This window comes from Leiobunum rupestre, chromosome 7, assembly GCF_980474605.1.
Source record: "Leiobunum rupestre chromosome 7, qqLeiRupe1.1.hap1, whole genome shotgun sequence".
In the NCBI taxonomy this organism is placed as follows: domain Eukaryota; kingdom Metazoa; phylum Arthropoda; class Arachnida; order Opiliones; family Sclerosomatidae; genus Leiobunum; species Leiobunum rupestre.
In genome coordinates, this window is record NC_143390.1 from 32,855,746 (window position 1) to 32,876,037 (window position 20,292).

The window sequence follows — 20,292 nt, forward strand, 5'->3', positions numbered from 1 at the left end:
GATCCCAATGAACTCGGGCTGTAGGCTTCAAGTTGGGAAGAAACTCAACTGAAAATGATGTGATATTTCATTTTACCCGATCTCATTTCGTGAAGTACAGCACCCCTAAATTGTATAACTGTTCTTGTTGTTCTTTTATTTATATATATACTCGTATTAAGTGTGTTTTTCCTTAATTTATCAATATACGGGAAATGTTTAGATATATCACTGTTATTACTTATTAACGCCGGTTTATTATTTTAGTTGTTTTTCAATAAGTTGGTCAATAAACTTAAAAATTTCTAACCAAACAGTTAAACACGAGATTTAAATCAGACGTGGTTCAATTTTGGACCACGATTGCTCTAAGTCAAACGCTAAGTTAAGTCAAGTTGAAGAAGAGGAATAAAGAACTTAGTGATGTAATAAGCGGTAGATAATCATCAGTAGTTTAATAACCGTTCTAAAACTCTTCTATAACGATTTAATTTAGCCGGGTTTAATCTCCCTTGATATATTTATAGCATTTTAAAGGCCTTTAAGCGCGCAATAGCCCCTTTGAAAGCGAAACCATTTATTTAAACTATACGAAACGTATTCCATCAAATAGGTCAGATAGTCAAACTGCAACCAACCTCGATCCTCAACTGCTATTTTGGGCAAAGTTTGAACTTTTAGAGCTTTTACCGTGGTATATATCCGCCATTCCATTGTGAAGGTTTGGTTGGAAGCTTCATTCCGAAGAAAGGTTTCCGCTCCTCCTCGCTTAGCGTGGCGGCTCAGAGAAGAAAGAAAAACCAATACATTGCCTTCGCTCGGAATGAATTTCGGCGTGTTCCGACTTCTGATACGGAACCGATATTTTCTTAGCAAATCTATAGCCGTTGCGGCCGGAGATTCGAAGCGGGAATACGGGAGAGGCCGCGTCTCGTATCCATACATTTATAAGGCACCAGATACGCGCTATTAAAGTTGGATATTTCTATTTTTTTTGCATAGAGTTATAAAAAGTTGCCATTACCCCCGCTATCTAACGGAGAATAATGCCTCTATTCGTAAACTATATATAACGGAGTTCCTTTGTGTAAGCAAAGGCCAAAAGACTTCATTCCACTTTTTGGGGCCAAACTTTGAGGCGAACCCATCCTTTGAGTATTCAATTTCGGCCGGCGCGTTCCGACTCACTAACGAGAAACCTTTAGAAAAGTCGGCGGCTGAATCAAAGAAAGAGAAAAGAACCGAACGTTCCAAACGGGCAAAAAATAACTGTTGCATCCATTGTAAGGCCGCGGTTTTTCTTTACCTCTTTCTCGAGATTCTCGCGAAATGAATTCTATTCAGGAAAATATATTACAGTAATTTTAATATCAAAAGATATAGGACAACTAACGGCTTATCTAAAAAATACACCGTTACTTCTTTCAATTTGGTTTTATATAGCATCTTGCCTTTTTTATATGCCAAGCTTAGGACTGCGGAGACCCGAAAAATAAGGCAGTTTTAGTACGTTTAAAAGAATATATATCAAGGATGCTTTTCTCCTACAGTCGCCTTAAAGAAACGGGTCCCCTTTCTTAGAGAAAATATTATGGTGAATTAATTTTTAAAGGAATTTACATAGTGAAAGGAAAATAAAAGTAATCTTCGGGGAGGCGCGCTTCTGGCTTTGATTTCGAGGAGAACTTTTATAGCGGTATTATTATAATAAAAAAATATAATCCGGAATGGCCGCGAAAAGAAATTTTAATTAAATTTTTCCTTTTTAATTTTTAATTTTAGATCCCACCAGCAGTATACCGCCCCGGGTGACGCTGAGGAAAGGGAACGTGCAGGCTCACGAAAGCGAATCTGCGGAGTTGGTGTGCGCGGCTCAGGGTTACCCGCCCCCCACCTATTACTGGTACCGAAATAGGAACGGACAATTGCAGGCCCTGGATGTTAGCCCCAATCGAATGCAGAGACACGAAGGAGTCGTCATTTTGAGCCGCGTGACTGCCGATGACGCCGGAAAGTACCTTTGCCGTGTCAACAACAGCTTGGGCAAAGAGGACATTGAAACGGAACTCACCGTTAAAGGTAAATATTATCTCGATACTTTTCGCGTACTTTCCCTTTGGCGATGACGGCTGAGATAGTTATTTTTACTCGACTGTAAAGGATAATTATTTGAAAAAAATATCGTAAGGATATTTCACCGATCAAGGTATATTATTTATTTCTTAGAATAGACTGTTTTACGACAAAATGACGGCGTCGCCATTGTTAGTAGACAATCAATTTTTTTACGGGTAGTTGGAGAAAAAAACTACAATCTAAAGCGAAACACTGCAAAAATGGCGTTTTTTCACATTTGGAACCAATTTAGAAGGAGTTAAAGTTAAAATAAAATGGTTTAGATTTTGGTAACGTTAACTTAAATATGCACTCAAGGTTTCAAAGGAAGACGATTTTTTGATAATTTTATAATTATTTAATTTAGAAAATCCCAAATGTGCGTGAAGTATTAAAAAACGCAATACTATTAATTCGTTTATTTTTTTAACTAGATAACATTTTAAATTTTAGTAATAATAATCAATGGCATTAATTCAGGTGGCTTAGTTAAACCGCGCACTTGGGCGGTGGCAAGTCCTTCATGCCCCACGAGCCAACAGTTCCATACACTTACCGTTAACGTCTACAAGTTTTTTTGAAAGGGGAATTCGAAGAACTCGGAGGAAAACTCCCTTAACCAGTGGAGAGAGAAATCGCAAATTCAACGCATAAAGAGCTGTTTCGAGCTGATATTTTAAATAGATACGCAAAAGTTATAATTAAACCGTCTTTTTCGAAGCGTGTGTCACCTAAAAAATGTTAATATACTAGCATAATAAAAATAATATAACACTAAAACCTAACCACCCTGTATATGAAAAACATTATCTCAATCATTCGGTCGTTTAACATTACTAACCCACCAAGCATCAACAACCAAAGAGTAATTTTAACTCAAAGAAAAACCCATGACCACTCTTTATAACAAACGCGTGGTGCCCTAAAAAGAAGTATCCATCACCCTGATGAAGACCATGGTTACACGTCGTAGAGGTTTCCAAGGTAGAAGATCAAATATTTGGAGACAGATAGAGCTTGTTATCTAAATCTTGAGTTTTTATGAAATTCAAAGATCACCATAGTGCGTACGCGGGTTGTGATGTCCCGCGAATTGGCCAGAAATATCACTTAAAAATAAAATTTATCAATGCAACCGTAAATGTAATTCCAAAAATTATCAGCACTAATTGAAAATATAACTTTCAACTAAGTTGGTCTAAATTTAAAAAAGGGTGTTCCAATCTTAAAGTTGAAAATCACTAAAAAGGGCAAATGACCAACTTTTGGGCACCCAAGCCCAAATTAATTTTGAGCTATTGAGGATTGTTAATTTTCATTCGATTGAAATACAATTGATCCTTATGGACACAAATCCCAAACCAACTATGATATCAGTGTTGTCGGTTATAGTTCGTACAAAATGGCGTCACTTAAATTTTGGCGCGAAAAACGTCTATAAAACAAATCCCAGATATTCGCGAATAATATACGATTGAATCTCAAAATCATAACGAATTACATTTTACCACGATATCTTAAGCCTAGTATGGCTATTGTAAAAGTCGAACCCTGGCACACTGATCCGAATGGGGCCATTATATTTACGACTTCGCGTAAAGCCCACTGGCCCTCCCTATCGCAGTTGGACCACAGCCATTTTTATAAGTATATTTCTGCTCGGAACATTTCAATACGGGTCGTTTTGAAAATAATGTGGGCTTCGTTTCAATTCGTGTTCGACCGAACTGAGGCTTCCCTGGTGTCTGTACGTCCCGACGCCATAGGGGAAAATCGTTTGGGTTTATAGAAGAAGGCTTTCCCCCTCAAATAGATCCGAAATCTTTGGCCCTCTAAACATTGGAATGAGTCCCTGAGCGTCCGTGGACTGTGGCAATCGAGCCGTTGATGTATGGGGGGATGCCGATTGGAGCGAAGAGAAGGCTTCCAGACACGCGAGATTTCGGATTTCGCCCCAGGGTTGTAACGGAAAACCCGGCCATTGGAAACTTTATATCATTCCTAGACGATGAAGCGGGACCTAGGCCTATCAAAATTCAATAGTTGGCGAGGGCTCTTCACGCTTAGGTACCTTCTCAAGGTGACGGAAGAAGCTGAAAGGGAGTACGGAGAGAGAGAGAGAGAGAGCGAACGCCGCTATATACGCGCCCATCTCCTCACGTCTCGAGGTTTCGAGGAAGAGTTTACGGAGAATCGTTAGATTGAGAGAAGCGCAGCGCGACGCACGGAGCGGCCGATCGTCAACCCGAAAGTGGAAAACATTCTTCAGTCGAAATTGGGTTTTTAGCCCAGCGTCGAAATGATGTTGACTCTCGGAGGAAATAAAACACGCTTTCTAGTTTTTGCTCGAATGCCTTTTATTGGGGAGGAAGTTCGGATTTGCTCTATTGATTCTGAAAGACCAGATTGAATTGTTGTTATTCAATTGTCGATATAGCTCTTCCCCAGCAACGGCGCTCGAAACTAGCACTCCACCTTCCTTCGACGCGTAAAACCCTCTTCGGACGCTATATCCTTCCAATAGTTTTAAACGCTGGCTTCACCGCGTGACTTCCACGTATCAGAGAGTCTCTCTTTGACGCTCAATATCTGCCGCCGCGTATACTTCCATCCGCATTCCTTTACTCTCAATTCTCATGACGTTTTGAAACATTTTCCGCGAAACTGGTAAGAGACTGTTTCTGCACTTCATTTTAAAGGGTTTTGTTTAGAAAGCACGCTTAAGTACTGATTTCTTACGTGTCTTATTGACCCCGTTCGAACGTGCACTGGCGTAGAGTATAATCTCGTCGACCTAAGTGTTTGAAGTTAAGTCGTCGTGAAAGATTTAATCGAAATAAATTGGAACAGCTTACCTTCGAACTTTCAAAATAGTTCCAATTATCCCAATTTGTGTTCCGTAAATGGTAAATCTCCTTATGTTTCCGGAAACGTTTCCAGAATTGATTTAGGAAACTTTTCTCTCTTTTCGCTTTCTTGCAAAAACTAAAGAAAAAAATCCCCAACGTGACTATCGAGATACTCGCCAAAGGATTCTATACGCCAAGTATACTACGCCCTCTTTTTATCTCAACTTGTACCTTCCTCTTAGCAAGCCGAGACTCTCTTCGCTCCGACCTCGCGCGATAAAATAGGAAGGATCGAATTAACAAGCCAAATGCGCCGCCATTAGAATACAGATAGCGTTTTTAGCTCGGAAATTGGCCTCGGTTGCTGGGATCTTCTTTAACGAAATGGCGAGAGTTTCAGAGTACAGCGTCCGATCTTTCTCTTATGTGGCTCACTCGTTGGTGTATACTCAGTCGACCCTTTATTTAATAACGAAACCAAAGGCGGGAGGTGAGGGATAACGGGCGAGCGTATCAATCCCGCATTCGGCTTCGTTCTTTTCCGTAGAATAAGGGTTTGAGACCTCGAAATTTCGTTCTCTCTCTCATTACAAATAGACGATGAAGCGAAGGGACGTAACACGGTTTTGGACGGGGACGCGGAAGATGGGTCCCTCCCGATAGCGCACTAAAACGCCATTAAAGCCAAATGAATATTCATGAGAATCCTGCACCGTAAGCATTATACTCGCCTTCTAAAGGCGTTTATTAAAGCCATTTAAAGAGTATGTTTTGGGGAACTCGGTTTGCTCTTGGTCTACCAGGAAAATTCAAAATTCCAGGCATCTTCATCAACCCGACGACCTGGTCAGGGCTGTCTACAGATTTCGGATGTAATGTTGTAAACTTGATACAGAATGTAAAAGGGCCTTTCTACTTAAATCGACAAGAAGGTTGTTATGGAGGGTGTACTAATCGAAGCGTATCGATTTATTTTTAAAGCAAGTACTTCCATTATAAGTTATGGGAAATTTTAGATTTGAAAAAGATAAATATACTTTCAAACTCTTAGCGCTTTTAAGACTAGTTTCATCGAGTGCAAATCACTTTTAAAACTTTATTTTCTTCTATTTACACGCCTCTTAATCAGACTAGTAATCTGCACTCAAATTTAAAAATTAAAACTGAAAAATATTTGTAAAACCACTTAAAGGGATTTTCATATATTTAATATTACAAATACACTTAATTTAATTTATAGTGAAAATTTATTAAAAACAGATCTTTAGTGGTTCGTTTATTAGTGTCTGGTTGACTGATGTTTAGCGTATGACGTAAAAATTCCCAATGGCTGATTTTGAACGATTGAAAAGATTTGGTCTCTATCCTCCCATGGCCAAACTATCATTTCCACCACCACTTTGAGATTCCAAATAAACTCTGTGGTAAATTTAAGCCGTTATTTACGCTTAAGATGATTGATTTCAACTATTGATTTGTGTTTTAATTAAGTTAACGTTCGGCTCTTTATGAGATTAACCATTAAAAATATGCTTTCGAAAATTGTTTAATTTTCCTCCATAAAACCGCAGTGAAAGAATACGCGTCAACAAATTTCATCCCAATTTTTATTTAATCTCTAAATAGTTAAACTGGTGGGGTTTGAAAAGTCGGTTTTGCATTTTACAATTCGTTGGCCCTTTAAAAATGAGAGGGTGCCATTTCATCGCGGCTCATTTCGGAGAAGGAAGGCTCTCTAATCCTTTATTATTCGAAAACCACCTGAGACTTAGCCTAAATAGGCTTTCACGCGCTGCTCGCGAAGGAAGCAGCGTTCCCCGTCTTCCGCCTTCATTTATCTCAAGACTTAGCGGCCGGAAAGCGGCTTGCATCCAGCCAAATGCCCTTCGAGTCAAGGAGGAAAAGAATTGGGCATAGAAGCCCAGTTTTTATTTATTCCCGGGAAGGATTCGGGAAAGCCAAACTCATTCTCCAGGCCCTCCCCCACGTAATTAAGTGACCAAATAAAGAGTTAAATGCTAATGAAATTTTCACTGGGCCGTGTGGATTGACTAAACCCGGATTTAACCTCTAAGGAACGCCTCGGATGAGAGAAGATGCAGGAGAGAGAACGACCCTTCCGCGTCTCGCTGTTTTTATTCACGCCCAGCTTCGTCCGCCTTTGAACCTTTTTAAAGAGCCAACAGTCCTCTTCTGTTTTGCATTACTAAAGGAGAGAAAATCCTATCAACACTTTTCATTTACAGGCCTTTAGGATTTGGCATGCGCGAATTTTAATCAAATTCTTTTTAACGGTGGAATAGATTTTAAAAACGGAATTTTTATTTTATTTTAACCTCACCAATGGGCTTGGTAGCAAATTATTGGTGGTGTTAATTGGATTAATAATGATTCTTTTGAAGAATGGGAGTGCATTTTTAGACAGTGACATATTAGTGAAAGAATTAGCAAATCCAAAATCTTAAAATTTACTAGTCTTCCCCATTTCTTCCACGAAAACACGAGCGTCGACGCCAGATCCGATAAATATATCTGATGTTGGGAACGTCGGGAACATGGGAATTCGGCATTTGAAAAAGCAGATGATGAGTGAAACTAACAACAAAGGTCCTTTTTTTACTAGTTAGGTCGTTACAAACAAAATGTTGTGTGTCACTTTTTTTTCACTAAATTACGTTTTATTGGGTGCATATGGCATCGTGACCTTCGCAGCATTTTTTCAAAGTTAAAAAGATGTGGTTGGTGCATGTGGCCGTATCACTATACTATTTGAAACAGGTGGCGCGGTATTTCTCTTCGGTAGACGTAAAAAATTTTAAACATATTTTTCTGAACGACATTTTGACCAACACGTCGGGAAGAGACGTAGACGTATGCTTTTACGCCTACTAATTCAAGAATACAACATAATTTTACAAATGTATCAGTCAGTTTTTTATTAAAAAAGGGTTTTAAATTAGCCCGTACATCCTTTAAATTATGTTCCTAGAAGGAAAGTAAGTTAGGTAATTTTGACGTCACTGTGAAGAATGGCTTTAGTAAAATATATACCAAAGTTTCGTACTTACATTTATTTTATTACTTCTGATATAATTAAATATAATTTGAGCAATCCTATATATACGTATAATTTTCCTAATTTATTATCAGCTTTTCGAGACTGCTTTTATATAATATTCATAATTTATTATACGTTCCAACTTTTTCTTGTAGGTCTAGCCAACTATTCCGTAAACAATAAATCTCTTATTCTCGGTAATTAGTTGATAAAATGTTATAGGGTCCAAAAAAAGGGTGCATTTAGCGTGGATAAAAGTTTAATTTTTTTGTTTAGGCAGGATGAGGCACATCAGTTTCAGCGGGAAAAAGTCAGGAAGGGCTATTTTAGCTCGTTTCCGTCTCGCTACTCCACGTTAGCTGTTCATGACAGCGTCTCTTAAAGAAGTATCACAAATACGAACGGCAAACACAGAAAAAAAAACGCGTTCATGCCGGGACGTTAAAAGGGCAAATATCGAGGAAACTTTGGGAAGTGCGAAAAGATGTATCCATTATGGATTACGTAGCGATACTGTCCGCAGCGAACGCGCACACGAACATGCAAATTAAACTCATCCGCCGCGTTTAATACGCGCGATTTTCCAAGAAAGGAGTTATTTCACGAACCGCTGTTTTCACGGCAGTTTTAAGTTGAGCGAAATTTTAGTGGACCCCGAGCTTCAGTCCCGTAGCGAAAGGATCGTACCCTAACCCCCTTCGTACGAAGTAGCCGGTGACGCGGGAGTTCCAACGTCATCAATCTGAATACGTTACACTCTTTTTAACCAGCCTATTGCAGCGTATAAAGAGGAATGGCTACTCCTTTACGCTACCACGGTTTATGTCGTTTTTTTGGTATTTACTAGAAGGAACTCCGCTGTCCATAAAGGCTTGTCTACCGACGATGGCGAGCTTGCCAAACACATTCGCTCTCTCCCCACTAACAATATGTCAGCTATCGGTAATGGCTTTTTCAATACCCCCGTAATAACTGACGAAAAGAGTGCCGCATTTGTGAGCTTATGAGACACGCATATCGCGCGACGTAGAACCAGTCTAGTAAAGAAATTATATAACTAGTTCTTTCGGTACGTTTTTTTTCCGGTAGAGTGAAAAATTTGACGGGTCAAAAAATTTCCTTTATTCCCAACGGCCGACCCAACTATTTCTTCGCGTATTATAAATTCATGACTAGTTTAATCATACTTTCTAAGTTTTTACATCCATATAGAAAACTCACGAATTTTTTATCTTTTTAATTTATATCTAACACGCGGTTTAATAAAAAACTAATTTAATCATACTTGGCACGCGGTCATGCAATAACAAAATTAAAGTCATTTTTTTAAATCGACGAAAAATTTGGAAGGGTTTTCTATATTTAACAATTGTTAATCAATAATAATTTTAAATCCAGTGTCGATAACCAAAATAGCTTCGATAAGGAATATCTATTACTACAAGATGTTAAACAAAAAATAAATAATTATCCACCAGATGTTTCATTCTAAAAAAAGCTAGTGGCGGTTGAAGATGAAAAGCGTAGAGTTGATATAGTTTGGGGTCTCTAAACGTCGTTTTCCTTAAGATCTTACCAAAGAATTACGCCCTTCCTTAATGGAGAAAAACCCTATAGTATTTTAAACTAATGACTCCGACGCTAATGTCCGCGCGGTATAGAAGGATAAATACTAGCGGTATCTTCCCGCGTATGGTAGCGAGAACGGGGAAAAATAACGGCGGGCCAAACCTTGATTTTTATGGTTCTGGTAATAGGTATTTTTATAGCCATTCTTATTTATAAGGAGAAAGAGAGAGAAGATAGGGGCAAAAAAACTATTTGCGCGTTTCACTCGGTCCTTGGTTCCATAGGGTGAAAAAATCCGCGTAGCCTTCTATAACAAGATAAACCCTCTGGAAAAAATGCATAAATTTTAAGGCTAATGCGTAACTTTCCCATAAGTGAGGTTTTTAAGATAAATGCAAAGGAAAAAATACGTTTTCCTCCTCGGGTTTTTTTCCCGTGCAGGGCGAACGCAATGAAACAAGGGGATTCTTTTTTTAGGAAATATATAAGTTTGGCCCGGGCTCTAGAAGATGAACCGCGGCATGAGAAACGGTGATTTGAGTCGAAGGAGAGTACTTCTATAGTTAAGGAGGAGGAGTGCGGAGAGAGAGAGAGAGAGAGACAGAGGGAGTGGTGGCCCTGGGCGTTATATCTCTTCCAAATCGCACTCGCGAATTCTTATAATACCGATATTATAAAAAGGAAGGACTCGAAGAAGTGTAATCCGATTCTGAGAGCAATTTTTTATGACAAGCTCTCAGTTATCTGGCCCTTTTATTTTGTCTGATAAACGAGAGAAGTTTATTTTATATCTAGGTCGTCACCGGTCTTAAGACTTTACTCGTGCCGTGAATTTATTTTATTTGACTTAGAGAATAGTATTGTCTAAAGGATTGCGGTGTGCCGAGTCTATTTTATTATTCTTTACTCCGTTTACTCCTATCTTATTTCGAACCTGATGGTTTTCACTTGCGAACCTTTTGTTTTACTTTTGTTGGATAAAATGGGAAAACATTTTAAAAGTTTTTTTAAAGGAACGTTTTGGTCCACCGATTTTAGTTTTTCTGATAAATATATATATATATATATATATATATATATTATATAATTTTTTGAAATTATGAATAGTCAGATAACTAAATTAGCTAAAATATTATTTATGAAACGTGTCCTTTGTAATATCTAGATTCGTTAACGTTACGCAACTCATGCTCAACCATTTTAATTTGCCCATTTAACTACACAGGGTGGGCCACTTTTTCTTGCTCCAACACAAATATATGTTGAGGAGAGAGTTTAGAGAAGCGGGAAGGTACGCTTGAATCGCGTGACCGAGGGGGAGGAGCTATCTGAAATTTGCAAAGATTCTGTGGAACTTTGCAAGTACCACATTAGGCCCCAGTCATCTAATCTCCTTCGATTGGAACCGGTTCAAAGAAACTTATAAGGAGAACGATTATTAATTATGAACATGTCGGTACACAAAAGACGTGCTCTTTTCACAATTCGTTTATGTCAGGTTAATAACAGGTACTCAATTTATGGTTTTTCCACAATATAACAAACCTTCCATTGTTAATGAATTTTGAGCGCAAGCAAATAAGATGATGAATTTATCAATTTAATATTTGTTCATATTAAAAATTAACACGAAAATCAGGATGACACCATAATACTTCTCACGGAGATAAAGCGAAAGCCTAGATTTTAAACAGGCAACGAACCTTACCGTTATTCCAATAGAAACAATAGTCACATCGCTCTATACGCTATCAACGGCTTGCCTTATCGCCCATGGCTGTTTTTTTCGCGAGTGTGGCTACTCGAGTATCAATCTTTGATATACTCTCCGAAGGGAAGGAAAGGGAGGGGCTGGACATATGACCTTTCAATGTATTAAGAGCCGAGTTTCCTCCTACCGTCTTTTCTCGGAGGATAATATATCGAACCGAATGGGTCGGAGAGGAAAAACATTAGTCTTATCGGAGAAAACCCCGAGAACCAAACCCATAGATATGATATAAGGGAATCGTGGGGGTTGAGGCCGAAAGGGTTTCGAATTCCTGTCATTGAGTTCTCGTATGTCAAATGAACCCCATTTTTGGGGGAGGGGTTATATGAGTAAATGGAGCCGAATTTTATGAGCCGCGGAAAATTTAGTCGCTTCATCGGTGGAGCCATTTTAACTTTCAGTCTGCCATGGTAGGAGACCCATTAACTGATCCACCTGATAGCTCACTTTAAAGTAAAGGGGGGGGGGATGGCGGGCCAACCTTTATCTTACCCTCCCTTTTGGATTGAAATATCAAGCCGATCGCTTAGATCCGTCCCGGATAGAAGCTTTAACCCTTTTCTGGGTCTGGCAAACGAGGCGCCCTAACCACGACGTAAGAGATAGGAGAGTGGGGAAAGATCTTGGCCAGTTGATAGAGCCGCTGGCATCCGATAGAGGGCGGCAACTTTGAAAGACTGATTGTGGCGCGCTCTGTTCGGGTGTATACGCGGGCCATTTCGCCCGCTGCCATCTTCAGGTTGATCGATGATTCACCGTGACTAAAATGTCACGGCTTCCGATTACTTTTTACGGATGTCTGACTCCTAATCAATGGAGAACCGAGTGGAATATCCCTTCCTAAGTTATCCTCGGTTTCGCCGGCGGTTTTGCGTTAAAGCTCTGGTTATATAGGATAGCGCCGTGCCGAATTCGTGTTTCCACTTACGGGATATGTATAACGGATTTGGAACGTTCGGTTATAGCTACGTATAGTCGGATGTAACGGAGAACCGCGGCGTGGCCATTTCCGTTCTGTACGGATTCCGCAGCGAAGGTGTTGAAGCGTGCGATTGACGATGGCTAAGAACGCTCGAATTCATTCCAATGCGCAGAAAATTCGATGAACGCCTGATTTTTGTCCCTACCCGTGGCTCCCGTTTCTGGACCCTCCTCCCCAAGATGCTCTATTTGCAATGTAAATTCGAACCTATTCCAACAGCTCCAGCTCCACTCTTCTTTCTTATAAATTGAATAAGAAAATTCAGTGTAAAGAAGCAGAAGTTTTAGAGGAATTGAGGGGAAAAAACGCGTCTTTCTCTCCCATTTTCTGGGCGGAAATTTAAAACTGGGGCCAGAATTTTTTTATTACCATTTCTATGAATTGGGAGAATTCTTTTGTTCGACGCTTTTTTTTGGGAAGAGGACGAATTGTCATTGATTAACTATAACGAATTCTTTTGAATCGCGCGCTGACATGTATAGTCTTGTCTCTGCCCCCGTTCATATTTTAATTTCGAAGAAAAGCCGGAGCGAAGTTAATTTGCAACCAAAAACGTTTATTCGAGATAGCCGGAGACGTGAAATTAAATTGAATATTAAATTTGGTCGGCGGCCTCGAGGTTCTTCGCATTATCGAAAACCTTTTATTTTTTTCTGGCCTTGGCTTTAAGCCACAAAAAAAAGTATTGTCTTTTGTAATTTCTTATTATACAACCCTTATAGAATCTTAGACCATTATATTAAAAAAATTAAAGTTTTTTCATTGTTATTCTTTGCCACTCTCACTTTGGAATGTAGACGTTAATATTTGTTTTAAGTTGAAGCCTCAAATCAGCTTAATAGTAATATTTTGGTTTCATATTTTTTATGGTCTTTAATCACTTTAACTATAACTTGAAATAGTAAGCAAAATTCCGTTTTAGGATTTAAATAATTACTCCTTTTGCTTTACTGGTACACATTATACCGTATGTTAACAAGCTTAGCTAGATATATCGATATACGATATAGCGTAATTTATAGTTTTTCTCAAGGATTTAATTTACACGCTGTCGTAAGTAAGGCCAACCCCAATATAACGATTCTAATTTAAATTCCTGGTCTTTAAACTACCGTGTTCGGCTATATTGCATTAGCATAAGTTAATTGCGAACCGGGCTCCTTATCGATTGGTTTATGAATGAGCCGTTAATATACTTCATCAGCTGAGTTCCGTTAATTAAGAATATACTTTACCAAGTAAGCGAAACGGTATATAGAAATGACTCCGTTCAATGCGGTAATCAAATAATCTCCGCGACAAGCCAGTTACCAACCAAAACGCACCGAGCAACCGAGAATTATTGTAGGCGGCGAACAAATCGTGTGTAACATTAAACCGTTACGCGCTGAAATCCAGCCTGTATGTCGGCTACTCCCGCGTCAATGAGACTCTCTCACGAAAGAGGATTATAAAACCCAATTTATGTTGCTTATAACCCCCCCCCTCCCCTCCGGCAACAATTTAATATCAGAGCGTCACGATATCTAGAACTTGCCCATGAACAAACTGAAGTGGCAATGTTTTTAAAGCTTTCATTTTAAATGGGCGCCATTACTCAATTATCCTCAATTCAGTTGTTTTGTTTTGGTTCAATAATAAAAAACACTTTATTCGCAATTGTGCAGTCTTTCCAGACCATCTTAATCCAATAACAAATGTAACCTTAACAGCAATGCCAAAAATTATCGAATATTTGCTATTCGGTAGTGGCTGCGTTAACTATATTAAGGGATGAAATTATCTAAGTTTGGGGGTAGGACGAGGCTTTTTAAAAGCTAACGCTTACTTTATTAAAGAAATAATAATATTCATTATAAACCCTTCCTTCGGCTCTTGAGGTAATTTTGACTTATTTAACTTCTAAACACATACTTTTCTACGACTAATATCAGATTGACTTGATTTAATTTCGACTGACTAACAGGAGAAGAATACTCAAAAGACAACCTTCAGACTATGGTAGTTATAAAATTTGCGTGGAAAAGCTCACAATATCATACGTATTGTTATAATGTATAATACAACTAGAAATTTATGCAAATAACAGTTGGAAATTAAGCTAAAATTTTAATAATTGCTCCGTATTTTATTTAAAGTTTTATAAAGGATTCAGCTTTTAACGGAAAAATGTGGAAAATGCCCTTGAAGGAATCACCTCTCCAATGTTACATACCAGATAGTTATTCTTTGGCTATGCTTTAGCTGGCCTCTATGAGTGCTCTAGCCAGAAAGTCGGCGAGGGTGATTAGCCAACCCAATTTAGCTTTAGCTGAGTCATCGTGAGAGAGTAATTATAAAGAGTAGAATGAAAAAGAAAATGGTGTTTGCTAGATTGGTTATTAGAATAACGCTGATGCCAGGCGAAATATGTTTGAGTTGTGCTCTCTCTGTGTTTGTCCATTCAACTTATTTCCGTACCTTAATTAGGAAAAGTTCGATCCGGCGCTACGCTCTCCCTTCGCTGGGTTCCGCCACACCCCCCTCTCTCTTTCTCCAAACCAGCCTTTGTTCCACCAAGTGTTTCAATGCCGACCAATTGTTCCAGCCCGAGGCGAAATAAACTAAAACTTATACGTCATTTAATTAACAAAGGTCTCAGAGTTAACCGTGTTTTCGCGTGTTTAGCTTGTCGACTGGCGATAAATTTAACGGGATCACAAAATATCCAACGGGTGAAGTATTAAAGTTATTTCCCTTTTAATACTATTTGTTCCAAAAATAACGTGGAGGAAATATTTACTAGCGTTTCGCCTTTGAAACCGACTTAGCTATAAACGCGAGTAATTAGCAGTAGGAAAACCTCGGTAATTAAGTCACAATTATTTGATGTAAGAAGTGTCCATCTTAGAAAATATAATGGATGCCGAAGTCAACGCTGAATCACGGCTGAAAAGCTTCTGCCTAACGATGAAAATGTAAAAATTGCAAATACTGAATTTAAATAGTTTAGAAAATAATTTTATAAAGTATGTTGTCCCACACGGTTTCCTTCCGACAAAATCATTCTAGAAATCATTAGCGAAATAGAGTAAGAGATGTTTTATACTTCTAATATAGTTATATTATTAATGGTGTATTTACCAAGAACCTATAACAGTTTTAGTTTATCGCGTTTCTTGGTAATGGTAATATCGCTTTTGGTAATATACTCGTCAATAAAAATGGCATTTTATACTTTTCCGTTTCTTATCTTTAAAAAGAAAAATCCATTAGATCCAAGGCGCTCATTTTAGTTTTTTCTCTGATGATGGTTTCAGACCAGGCTCGCCTCCGGTAATAGGTATTCTTCAAATGTTAACTTAATATTGGTAACTCCGCTTCGTTTTTGGCAAATAGCAATCAGATCTCGGGGGAATGGTCCCGATGGCGGGCGCGTATCAAGGGCAGGTGTGATGTAGAAAAGGGTGATGATACTGCAGCCTTTTTTTTCATTTGACTTACTATAGATTTAAGTGGCTAATATAAATTTTTCTAACTGGACCTTACTTTTAAGTATAAAGACTTCGTTCCGTAGAATTAGATTAGACCTTTTCGTTGGACAAAGAGAGTTATTTGCGATCGCAGCTGCTCCAAGGTTAAAGAAAAGAGCTTTTTCCATCTGCCAAGTTGAATCAGAAACTGACAAACGATCCGTTGTCAAACCTCCCTTCATCAAATTCCTTTAATATCGAAAATAGAAACCCCTGCTTAGTTAATTTATTACAGCCGGGATAGTCCACTATAGAGAGAATGTCCCCTCGCCTAGTTTGGAGCAGGGGCGGAAGAGAACTAGGAAATACATTTCTATTTTCGAGCGAACTCCGCTTTCCGGTCGTGGCCCTTTCCCGAGGCAGCTCTGTCTCGGATGATGAAAAATATCCTGACCGAAATGTCAATTGCAGAACGCTTAAATATAAGAAAAAACTTTTGATATAGGCGACGGGGAGGGCGTTTTTATGGCGTTTAGAGCTGGTACTGTCTGTGTTGGAAGAAATATTCATCAAAAAGTAATAGGATTTTGGGGCAGGTTCTGGCCGAGCACCGAGTGCGATCCGACGTTTTTACGTTTCCCGGCGCGCGCTATATCACGCGAGAACTTACACGTAGCAGAAGTTTTGGAACGGTTATCAATAACGAAGTTAAGTCTATTTTTCGAATGCCGCCGCCACAGCAAGAAAGAGAGACTGAGACGAAAAAATATCAGAATAATCCGTTTATTTCGTTCCGTTTCTTCGGGGAGGGGGGGAGGTGGATCGAGCATCCTCTTTTCTACGTTCGAAGATGCGAGATCTACCGCGGAATAAACTACAAAGAAAAAATCTCGAAACTTCCGGGAAGAAAAATGGAAAAGCTTCTTTTGCTATAAATTATATCCTTTCGGGAAGGCCGTGTTATTCGCTCAGGTTTAAAAACGACATTGGTATTACCAGAAGTTGCTTCCCCATCGAGGTTTTAAAATATTGCTTTATTGTATTATTGAGTCGCGAAGACGTTGTATGATAAATCGGGGTTATGCCTTTGAGGAAAAGCCCCGTTCGCGTTTCCCGGCCCGCTTCCAATATTGATATTCTCTCTTCGTTTTTTTATCGCGGTTTTCAGCCAATATTTCGGTGTACTTGTCTCCTGGGACGGCATCCGTCGAGATCAGCCAGTCCGTGTCCTTCAATTGCACGATACAGGGTTATCCCATTCAAACTGTTACGTGGCTGAAGAACCAGAGACCCATCGTGCCCGGTAACAGGATTCACGTTCTGTCTCGACAATTGTACATGACGTCGATTCAGAGGGATGACCAAGGAGTGTACCAGTGTATGGCCAACGGCGATAGTCAGTCCGCCCAGGCCGCTTCTTACCTAACGTTGTCTGGTAACTCGTTATTTGTCTATTTAATACTTACACAAGTTTATTAAATTTATTTAAGTTAATTTGTTAGCTGTAGATGGGTTTGGCTATTCAATTTAGGTTGTGAAATTTAACAATGCATATAACAAAATAGAGTTAATATGATGAATACTTTGTCCGCAAAGTAGGTTATTTCATCTTAAAATCTAATTTACTAGTATAATAAAATTGGGACTTGGCAGCATGACGTGTTAATACGTCACCCATGCTTTTTCCCATTGGAAAAAAATATTACCAGCATGGCGGCCGTAACCAAAAGTATCGCGTGACGTCATGCTGCCAAGTCTATATTATTTAAATATTTTATTGTTATAATTTATATTACGGCAAGTTTCAATCTTAAATTTCATGAAAACAAAATTATTGTATGATCACGCCAGAAACAGATCTCGCCTTATCTTCAAACTTTTATATAATAAGATAATAACTGTTTAGTTTAAACAAGAAACTATACAATAATAGTTACTTAGCTCGTTTTAATACTCCTCGTCTGTAGAGATTATTGCGAACGATTAGTGTTTTGGAAGACAGTATCTTACAATAGGTGAATTTCATTTGGTCGGCAATCATGTCCTACGACCGCTTTGTAATTTTCAACCTTCTTTTTTACAGAGGACGCGCCTACGTTGAAACACGTGTTTAGTCGTCAAATAATACAACGAGGCGAGCGTGTGTCGCTGCGATGCGTGGCTGTAGGCAACCCTCTTCCCCGAGTCACTTGGACGTTGGACGGCCGTCCCATCCCCGAGAGCCACCGCATTCAGTATGGGGATTTCGTCAGCAGCGTAGGCGAGGTCGTTAGTTTCGTGAACGTAACTTCGGCCAGCAGCGAGGATGGCGGCCTTTACTCGTGCGTCGCCACCAACGAGGCCGGAGTGTCGGAGCACTGGGACCGAGTGGACGTCTACGGGCCTCCTTTCATCCGACCCATGGGAAATCTGACCGTCGTGGCCGGCGAAGACCTCTTGTATCATTGTCCAGTAGGAGGATACCCTCGACCCAACGTAACTTGGTCTAAAGGTAAGATTCGTATTCTCTTTTTAGAGCGATAAAACGAAAAAGGCTTCTCCGTTATGCTCGGTTTGCAACGCACGTCACCCGGTCTTTTAAAAAAAGACAAATTACGGCCATAAAATAAATAACTCCCCCGGTACGAAGAAAGGGAGAAAAAATCTCGTTTCAACGTGTTTTTTCCCCTCGGGCGGACTAGATTTGAGTTCTCGCTATTTCTTTCGCGGGTGATCTGTATTACGAATATAGAATATTATATCGTTTATATATAACAAAAATTAGGTTTAAACCACCACGCTCAGTTCTGTCTCGTTGCGCTTAGAATGGGAAATTTGATAGAGCTCGCGTGCGCCGTAAAGTGCTCTTTAAAGCTCCTCGGTGAGAATTCATTGCCGACTTTGTACAGGCCCCGAAAAGGGTACCAAATATAAAGCGTTCTAAAGAGGGCAGTTTCTCAGATTTTTGAAGTCGCCTTACGCGGGCCCCGGCACGAAGCGGCGATTTACGAGGAGGATTTGAAATTCCATTTATTCCCTAACTCGCTACACTCCTCCGAAGTTCTCTCTTTCTCCTATAGAGGCCTGTGTTTACGTAGTTCCTCGATCTTTCCAGACCTCCCTTTCCAGATTCTCTTTTCGCGCGACAATAAACTACACCGAAACTGTGTCACTTTTCAATTCGGCTTTCGGTAAACTACGAAGGACCCCCGGAAAAGGGCCGAAATCCACTTTTCATGTACTGGCGCGCGCGCGATGGGCATGATCCAATTTTAAAAGCGTTACTTTGGCCTGAGAAGATTCCCCAACACACTCTCTCCGCTAATACTCTCCACTCTCTTCCGTATTTTCCTCTCCGCAAAATATTGCGCTCAAAGTTTTTAAGCCTTTTAAGCGGCAAAGCCTCTTTTCGCCGATATAGAAAGGGGTTAGAAAACAATTTCATCGCTTAATACCTTACCGCGCTCGCAGTATACTTAGAATATGGATAAAACTTTCTACTTGCAAATTGCGGAAGTGCACGCGGGGAACGGTCACTGTAATTTAATTTGTGTGGAAGGTTTTTGACGCGTATGGTTACACTTCGTTTCCAGGGAAATGGTTTTTTTTTGTAACCGATTTAAAAAGGGCGTATAGTCTATAGGTTAGCCGATTCAAATTTGTTTTTCAAATTTTCAAAATTTAAGTTGACTTCGAAGTCAAATATTTTATATTTTGTTCTATTTATTTTACAATTTTGTAAATTCATACAGTTGTGGATTAATCACTTTATTTTCCCAATACAGTTTTGACAGATATATTTTACCAGAAGTATATAATATATTGCTTAGGGATCCAACTCTTTTACTGTTAATGTTATTCGCTTAAAACATCTACCTTCGCAGGCTCCCGCTGATTTTTCAAAATACTTTTCGGATGAAAGACAAAATAAATTGTCAAACTATAACTATTTCCGCGGTAAAATATGGTTTATAAATATACAGCGTGTTACGGATAAGAGTACCGAAACTTTCTATATGCATTCTATGGGTCTCTATGAGTAACAAATGTCCAATGAACATGGATCCCAAAGTGCTTGTATTTGACTTCAAACTCATTTTACTTCTAAAAGGACATTAATGAACTTTTGCCACTTGTTATTAAAATTTCTCGCCTCACGGATAAAAACAATTGATAGTTTAATGAAAACAATTCGGTTCAAGGAAGAATTTGTTTGCCAGATTTAAGGCTGTGTCCGGTTGTTTGGGGTAGTTTTTTTGGGAGCCCATATCTCTGAAACGAAGCACTTTGGGACCCATGTTTAGTGGACATTTTTTACTCATAGAGACCCATAGAATGCATTTAAAAAGTTTCGGTACTCTTATTCGTAACACCCTGTATAAATATTACCACGCAGTTGAATATCAGCAACGTTAATAGTAATTCCGATGGTAAACGTTAAACAGTAGTACGGTGTGCACATTGGCCGTTAGCCGGGTCAAACTGCACACGAGCCCGCGAAGGTACACGTTTCACTTTTATGGCCTATATGGCTCCTC

At 39.3% G+C, this 20,292-nt stretch overlaps 1 protein-coding gene across 2 annotated transcripts in view; it reads left to right on the forward strand.

Moving 5' to 3' along the window:
* The window catches only part of LOC149936087 (cell adhesion molecule Dscam1-like), a 90,706-nt gene that overhangs the window by 36,504 nt on the left and 33,910 nt on the right, over window positions 1–20,292 (forward strand). For both annotated transcript variants that reach the window (XM_090154035.1, XM_090154036.1), the window contains exons 5-7: window positions 1,762–2,058; window positions 16,944–17,210; window positions 17,859–18,266. In XM_090154035.1, the coding sequence (XP_090010161.1) occupies window positions 1,762–2,058; window positions 16,944–17,210; window positions 17,859–18,266 (972 nt within the window). The remainder of the gene's footprint in view (window positions 1–1,761; window positions 2,059–16,943; window positions 17,211–17,858; window positions 18,267–20,292) is intronic.